Genomic DNA, 8573 nt, shown 5'->3' on the forward strand with positions numbered 1-8573 from the left:
AATTATAACTGAATTCTTTATATTTGTGTAACTTACACGTTATTTCAATTTTTCAAATGTACATGCTCGAATTTATTTTATTATTAACTTTGTTTTATCTCAGTCTATGCCAAAAAAATATTTTTTTTATTATTTAGAGAAAGGTTGATTTTATAGACAGACTGTGACTCCTCCCTGACAGTAAAAATCACATTATTGGTGAAACGGTTTGTTGCGCTGTTTGTAGTGCAAATACTGATAATGAAAACTTCATAGTGATGTGCTATAATAGGTGCAAAAAACCCTTTCATTTCAACAACGTTTGACGTTTGTGTTAAATGTTTCTAAAATGTAGGCTAAATTAGCGTCAACCCTTTGTTAAAAATATTTCAAATTGCGTTAAAACTTACCAGTATGTATAATTCGATAGTTGGAGGAAATAATGTCCACCAGAACTTAAACATCTACAATTCTTATTCAGATAGTAAACAAAAAGGAAATCAGCTAGATTAAATAAGATCTTCTTTAACCATCACCATGCGTATTGTTGGTTCATAAAATCGTGTATCGTGTGTATCATGTATCATGATTTAGTTTGTAGCAACGCAGTTCTGTAACACGTCGTATGCTCAACAACCTATCAGAACTAAAGAGACTAATCTTATAGAACACCCGAAAGATCGTAAAAAAAGGGGACAAGGACATACAAACATATTCTGCTCGCCTAGACATCTACAGATTATTTTTATGGGCATGATGAACATCGAGCACTCTGAGTTATCCTAGAAACATTGTTTTTGTTAAAGCAAACTGTCCTTTAAAGATTATTTATCAGCGCTCACCGCTGTAAAAACGAAGTCCAGATTTGAATATGCTACTCAATAACTAATTAAAAACTACCTTACAAAAATACTAATTTATCGTTGTCTCGTTTTAAACAAAAAATTTTGAAATATGTCATGAATAAAAATCATACAAGATTTTTTATTTCTATAACTTTTCTTTATGAAAGCATTATGAAAACCATTAGAATGCTAAAATTATTGAAACATTTTCTATTTTTGAAACGGCTCTTCTATTTAAAATTTCATAACTACACAATAAACGTGAATATCAGTTTAAATAAAATTAAAAGTTTCATCTTTAACATTAAATACACTATTTTCAATCATAAATATATTGCACCTCGTGTCTTTGACAACACAATATAAGGCAAACGTAAATAACATTATTTTTGAGTAAAATGTTTGGATATTTAAAATAGGTTATAGTGTTATTTATTCTTGTTTTATAGTATAATATATAATTATCTTTATCTCTCTTATGTAAGAAATGTATCCTACTTATAATAATTGTACAAATAAAATGGCTTATTTCTTAAAGATTATCACTGATCCGTTATAGTTGTGTTACAAGTTTTTTTCAATTTTTCAAATGTAACATCTCAAATTTGTTTTATTAGTAGCTTCTTTTTATTACAGTTTATGCCTAACAAAATATTTATTGTAATATTTAGACTGTCTCTCCTCCCTTGCAGGAAAAATCACGTTAGCTACCAGTTATAAATAACTCCGGCAAGGAGCTGAATATTTGTTCCAGAGCAAAGAAACAGTAATTGAAACTGTGGTTATTTACATGATCCTTCTATTTTTCAATTTTACTTTATTAAGTTCAGAGATTGTCAAGTCAAGGCAGATGAGAAAAGTTGAAAACAAAATTTACTTTTATCTTCGTAATAACTTCTGTATTATACCAGTTCTGTTCATAAATACTAATATTTTTAGCTTACTGCACACAAATAACAACTTAAATAATATAAAAACTAAGACTTACGAAAAATAAACTATATTTTTAAGTATTTAAATAAATTGCGGGTGGATTAATATTACTGGGAGATTAAAATTTTTTTGGGTAGGGGGGGAAATCTTAATATTTTCAAATATTGTCAGTTTAGCGTAACAATGTTTCAATGTCAATGCTGGAAGTTTTGTTATAACTTAACACAGATTTTTATTATAGTCTAATTGTCCTTATTTTTAAATTCTGTCCAATTTTTATGTGTATATAAATGTTTGAATGAGGGTATATAAAAGATGTAATAACCTAATATGCTTTTTATGGTATAAATTATTTATTTTTAACTATCGTTATTGAATAGATTGAGGTATGATTTACTAATAAATTAATTATTTTATTCCAGTTTTTTAAATTTAGCTTTTTGGGATAGGTTGATAAAATATAGTTTTGTGTAAGGAAAAATAAACTGTCGTTCAAAGATTCTTTATGGAATTAAAATTGTAAGTTTAATAAAAAAATTAAAAACTGTTCCTAAGGTAGAAAATTAACTTTGCTGTAATTGGTTAACCAAAGAGCAAACATATCTGACAAAACTTGCAGAAAAGTTTCAATTTAGTTAAAGACGAAATTATTTGTTTCTTCATTAATATTAAAATGTTACCTTTCTATCTATACATGGAAAGTGTTCACGAATTCCTACCTCAATGTTTTATTAATCCCATATTATTATATTTAAATGGTTATATTCTATGAAAAAAGTTTTTTTGTGCCAAGAAGTGTTAGGATCTTAACACGAAGTTTTCAAAATGGGACAATTTCCGTTTATGATACAAGATTATAAAGAGAACAAAAAATAAATAAAAGTCCCTTGACGTAATTAGTTCTATTAAATGGAGATAAAAATTCTCATTTCGAATAATAAACAGAAAAACTTTATTCTTAACAAATTTTTGACATTTATGGTCTGAGTTCCATGCTACAGGAAGGTTCAGATTAATAACTAATGTTTATCTTTGTTTTTAAATTATAATTTTCTATAAGTAATTCGTAAAATTTATAGCAAAAATGTTTTATTCAGGTTTATTACATCAAACTCAAAGTATTTATTGGCAACAAGTTGCAATTTTTTATAATATTCAAAAAATCTTTTACTGTAAAACAACATATTGAAGTAAAATTGTTTCTTCATTAATGTAATACTCATTTAAAAAAATTACCATCAAGCTTTTATATAGATTTGTAATTGGAATATATAATCAAAATATACTAACTACATTTTAGAGTAGAGAAAACTAGTTCTATCAAGTAAATTTACCTTTTTCTTACAATAACGGAATTTTATATAACATTTGTATTATATTAGCCCTACATATCAGCTAAATCTATAGCCTTAATCAGCTAAATACTAAATACTTATACTGAACATTTCATTGTTTACCTCTATTGATAACCTAAATATCCCCTAACTAAAATTAGATTTAAAAACTTATTAAAACTGTATTAGGTCTATTTAAAGACTCTAATGTAAATTAAGTTGATACCAAGCCTTGCGACTTTGCAAATATTCAGGTATCAGGCCCTTGATATAAACCTATAATATTCGTATTCATCTGAGGGCAGCTTCGAATTTTAACTTTAAATGTAAAATACTATTTCAGATTATTTCAAATAGCCAAAATTATCAATGAAGGTGACAATTTGCTTCACACGTAGTCTATGAGGTTCTCATCGAGATAAGTTCCTCTATTTTAAAGTTTTACGTTTGCGTATTTGAGACCCGACCAAAAGTACTGTTCCTTTAATCAATTTATTTAATTTTTAAAGTTTCCTATGAATCTCAAAATGCACATTGCGAATGACGCAGTGTAGCAGGTACGGCGATTGTCACAACACAGCCGAATCAAGCAACGTCAAGCGTGGGTGATGGGTGACCGCTGAGCGAAACTGTCTTTGCAAGCAGCCCGCCTGCTTGGTCATTGGTAGGGGTTCGGAAACCACCCTTATGTTTTGGTTCCTAAATTAAGTGGTACGTTCTTAGCCCTTATAAAATAAGACATTTACATTAAAAGGGGAGAATAATAACAAATTAATCATCATTCAGTCTCATATCACAAATATTAAAAACGTGAGAGATTACCATGTTCACCCCAGGCAGTATATTAGAAATAATTTGTTTGATATAAAACTACTAAAAATATCGTATTTTTATATTGAAATAATAAAGATCACCTGCATAATTTCTAAGAGTGTTTATAATACCTTACGATATTTATAGTTTTATCAATTGTCCAAACCATTATAATCAGTATTATTTCATAATATAAGGTCACTGGAAGCCATGTTTTTCTACATTACAAACAGGCGAGCTGGTAGTAATTACCTGTACCGTTGTAAAACTTTATAATTTAACACTCAGTAGAGATATACTACTTTATTGATAAATGAGAACGACTGTGCTTGTCTTACCTCAATGATAAAAAAAATAATAATACGAAATACATACGTTTGATTATGATTTAACGCGTTTCTCGTAATTAAACAGACAAACGTGATGGAAATGTGTTGTTTAAAACCATATGAGAATCCATTATAACTTTGTGATTAAATAACTTTCTACATCTGTACACTATGAAAAAAATGATTCCCCTTGACAGAGGACAACTGATGTCAAACGTAAAATGTTATAACCTTGTTTAACACCAAACGTTGAATGTAGTCACTGTAGGGGTTGGTTCATTTTAACACTATGCACAATAGACATTCAGTAAATATTGCTTTTATAATTTATAATTTCATAAGCAAAATAATATTCCATTTTATCGCTTTAAGCAGGTACTGGAAAAAACTCAGCAAAATCATGATAAATAATTGTTTTTATTCAGGTCCAAAATTTTACGGAGAGTAAATTACACTCTAAGTAGAATGAGAATTCAATTATTGGTAAATTTCAAGTAAAACCAGACTATCAGTTGAAGCTTTGCCTTTTTTGACATTATTTTAAATTTACTTTATTGTTTAATGAAAGAACACCTATAAAATGTGAATGTGAAATCTACATATAAAAGGACCTAACTTAACAGTATTTAAAATTAAATAATTGTATATATGAGTTGATACATTTATTGTTTGATCTATTCTTTCGTTTATTTTCTTTAAATATTTTATATTAAGGATTGCTGTTATAGTTTATTTAAATGCAGATTTATTAATATTAAAACGTAACTCAGTTTCTCTGAAAATCAGTATATCTGAAAAACCTTCGAATGAATAAAGTAATTTTATTTATAGAGATAGTACAGTCTACCTCTATAGAAACATATTATGTGATATGTGCTTTGAATATCCAAATTTTTACATATGATGTAAGATTTAAACATGTTTTGTACACATTGACGTAACCTTACTTCGAATCTAGTGGGGGGAATATTTAACCAGCTGCATGCTGACGTCATTTCCTAATAAAATTTTGTTAATTACGCAATTAATACTTTACTATTTCCAATATACAAAGCAAGAATGTAATTAAAGAACAATGGTTCCAATATTTCCTCGTTTTCCTTAACCTCCTCATTCCAAATAAAAAAAAATTTTGGAAATTTTTATTTTGTTGTTATTTTTAGATTTTATATGTTTAGACTACCAAAGACCATTAAAATAAAATAAATTTTTTTTTATATGTTTACATACAGAATGGCTGATGTCGACTATAGTAGACATTTGGAATATAGGCATTACATTTTGACCCATCGTATCGAGTAGTATTCTTTTATAATTGTACCAAAGGAAGAATAATCAGCATAGAAAGATAAAGTAAAAAGTGTTTTAATTGTACAGTATACTTGTTTGTAAATTACAATGGTGTTATAATCATCTTATGAAATGGGAATTTTCAAAGCTCGTGGTACGCTTTGAAGCAATTTCGGTTTTCCTGTAGACACAAGTAGACCTTGCATGTTGCGCACTGAACTCTCGCACCATTTGAGTTACATCCTGGGAATCTACAGCGGTTCTTCTTAGCAGGGGTAGGAATTTCCGGTAAGTGGAGAACATTTTTGGTTCGCAGTGCATCTGGTGGATGTGCAACTCTAGGTTGCTTCCTTGGAGGGGGTATAGAGCAGACATAGTCAGGGTCACTGTCATCAAGTTCCCTCACCAACATGTCCGTGAATCAGGAACTCAGCGTACTCTCTTTTGAAGCCCATTAAATCTAGCATATCCTTTTTTGGTGTACCCAGGGCACGCTGATCCCGGCGGTACTCAATCCACCCCGCAGCGATTGCAAAATCAAAGAAATGCATGATTAGTCTTACCGTCCACTTGCTAGTCCTAGCTGAAATGCGGTAATAGCTTATTAAGCGGTCCAAAAAGTCCACACCTCCCATTTGTGAGTTGTACTGTAGTACAACTAAAGGTCTGTTCACCTCAACGAAAACTCTTCTTTTTCTACACCATCTTCTGCATGTTTCAATGGGTTCAGCGCCCTCTTTACTTGATATGAGCAGTACTGGCTTGTTGTCAAACCATTTCACCACACTTATCTGCCCATCTGACCTTACACTCTGGTCCACAGACCCTCTGCCCTCTCTCTTCATTATTTTATCCTCTTTCAATTTGGAATTAGGGGGGATTCTCTGTTTTTGGAGTGTACCGGTTCCTGTTGCCTCTCGTTCTGAGTGGAGCAAGTCTAGTAGTTCCTCGGATGTAAAGTACCTATCCATGTAAACTGAAACCCCCTGCGGGAAAGTTCTCAGCAGCTTCATGACTGCCTTACCACCAATGTTAAGTCTGGAACAGGATGGATCTTCTACAATCGGGTCACCCTTGCCATTGTAAAAAAAGAAATCTAGAGGTAATCCATCTGGAGCAGCTGCAAACAAAAATTTTAATCCCACAAGGATTTGGCTTGGATTTTATCACTTGTCTTGCAGGAAATCCACCCCAAAAATGTACCATTTGTTCATCTACTGCTACGTTTTGACTTCTATTATTTAAAAGACACCCAGTTCGGACAGATTTTACTGTAGGATTAACTTTCCAAAACTTTGTAGCTTTTTTTTCATCCTGAGGCACTTCATTGTCGTAAACAACCTTCAAATTGTTTCTGATGGCAAAAAAGGTCCCGTGGTAAAATTGATGCTATCGAGGGTACCTTGGTCTTAACATCATAGTACATCCTAGTTCGTGGGAGACCCATAATCGACATTTTGATCGCTGCACCAAAAAACTTTTTGGTTTGTTCAGGACCGGAAATTAATGGACGATCTTTGTTTTCGATGTAAGTGCGATTTGTTTGGTTAGTAACCACATTGAAAATATCGTCAGGAATGTACTTGCTGACGTAATCTTGAGGAGGTATATTGAGTGCGTTTTGATTTATTTCTTCGTAAGCAGGAGCAGGAGGTAGTGGATCAAAACTAACCTGTTTTTCCAAAAAGTTCTTGTTTGACTTGGTAAGGTTTCATCATTTTGCTCCGGAGTAGTTACTTGAGTGTGAGTGCCAAGCTGGTTTACTGAAGTCACACTGGATCGTCTGGAACCTCTTGGTTGAACCATGCGTGTGGAAGGTTCGATTGCAGGATTTGCCACCACCTGAGTTACACCACCTGTCAACACACAATACAAATCAATGTCTGTTACTAACATAAATATTAAGCATAGTATTCAATAATAAATTTTGCATAGCCTATTTGTAAATACATCCAAATATTATTGAATTTACTAAAGTTTGGAAAACCCAGGTTAAATAAATTTATTCAAATTTTAGAGTACCAACCAATAAAATATGTAACCTAAAAACGTTTTGTCACCCTGGTTTGAGAAATATGGTTGTTTTTTAATATTATTTTAACGTAAAGCCCAAAGTAAAATCATACCTTCCGAATCACTGTCGTCTTCAGATGTCTCCTCCTGCGCTTGCTGGATAGGTTTCTTCCGGTTCAAAATCTGGATCAGCATCTTCATCATCACTGATCTCTAGATCACTAACGTCTCCATTTAATTCGTTGTCCACAAAATCTTCAAAAACGACTAGAATCTAAAAAAAAAAAAACCAAAGAATTATTGTCAGCAAAAATCAAAATTCTAGTGTTTAAATAGCACAAAAAAAATGAAAAAATAAATAATAAGTTTAAAAAATAACATACAATGTTTAATTTATCTCAAATATAACATCTATTTTGTTGTTAGAAATGAGAAAGCAGGAACAGTAAACATAGGTTGTTTTAGTTTGTTGCTGATTGCCCCTGTTCCAAATGTCGACTCTGGTAGACATACAAGTTTCGAACGTTACCCAAGGCAACCAAAATCCATAAAGTAATCAAAAAAATTATATCAATGTCTTCCTTAGACCTTAAACAATACATGTAGCCTAGATTTATTCTAAGAATTTAACATTTAGTATTAAAAAACAAGCACTTACATGGACGTAGTCGCTCTGAACGCTCATATCGCCGGTCGGACATTTTCCAAATGATGTGATGATGACCATATGAACAAAACAACTGTCAAGAGTATCCAGGGAGTGCTGCTACCTCTAGGCAGTAGAATGAAACTACTCGCAAAGCTGCCAACCTATTTTTAACTCGTAGAGAAAATTCCCTACGACACAATGTTTTATGTCGACTGTGGTCGACGAATGGAACGAGGAGGTTAATGACGAGATTCTTCAAAGTATTTCTTTGTTTGATAAGTTGACTTGGCCAGATTTTGGGGGAAATAGCCGTCATTGGGTTATACAGATCACCCAATGGATGCAGTAATTCTTTTTTTGAAAATTTTGAACAACTTCTCAATAACCT

General features: G+C 31.5%; 1 protein-coding gene across 1 annotated transcript; it reads right to left on the reverse strand.

Annotated features, from left to right (window-relative positions):
• Nucleotides 1-5915: 5915 nt before the first annotated feature.
• Nucleotides 5916-6536, reverse strand: LOC124363639 (piggyBac transposable element-derived protein 2-like). Its single transcript, XM_046818899.1, has one exon. It carries the CDS (start codon nucleotides 6534-6536, stop codon nucleotides 5916-5918), a length of 621 nt encoding a protein of 206 aa, XP_046674855.1.
• Nucleotides 6537-8573: the final 2037 nt, after the last annotated feature.

The sequence above is a fragment of the Homalodisca vitripennis genome, chromosome 5 (genome assembly GCF_021130785.1).
Source record: "Homalodisca vitripennis isolate AUS2020 chromosome 5, UT_GWSS_2.1, whole genome shotgun sequence".
In the NCBI taxonomy this organism is placed as follows: Eukaryota; Metazoa; Arthropoda; class Insecta; order Hemiptera; family Cicadellidae; genus Homalodisca; species Homalodisca vitripennis.

Excerpts from the sequence above, each read along its gene's own strand:
- LOC124363639 (XM_046818899.1), bottom strand. The coding sequence starts at position 6,536 with ATGAAGCTGCTGAGAACTTTCCCGCAGGGGGTTTCAGTTTACATGGAT.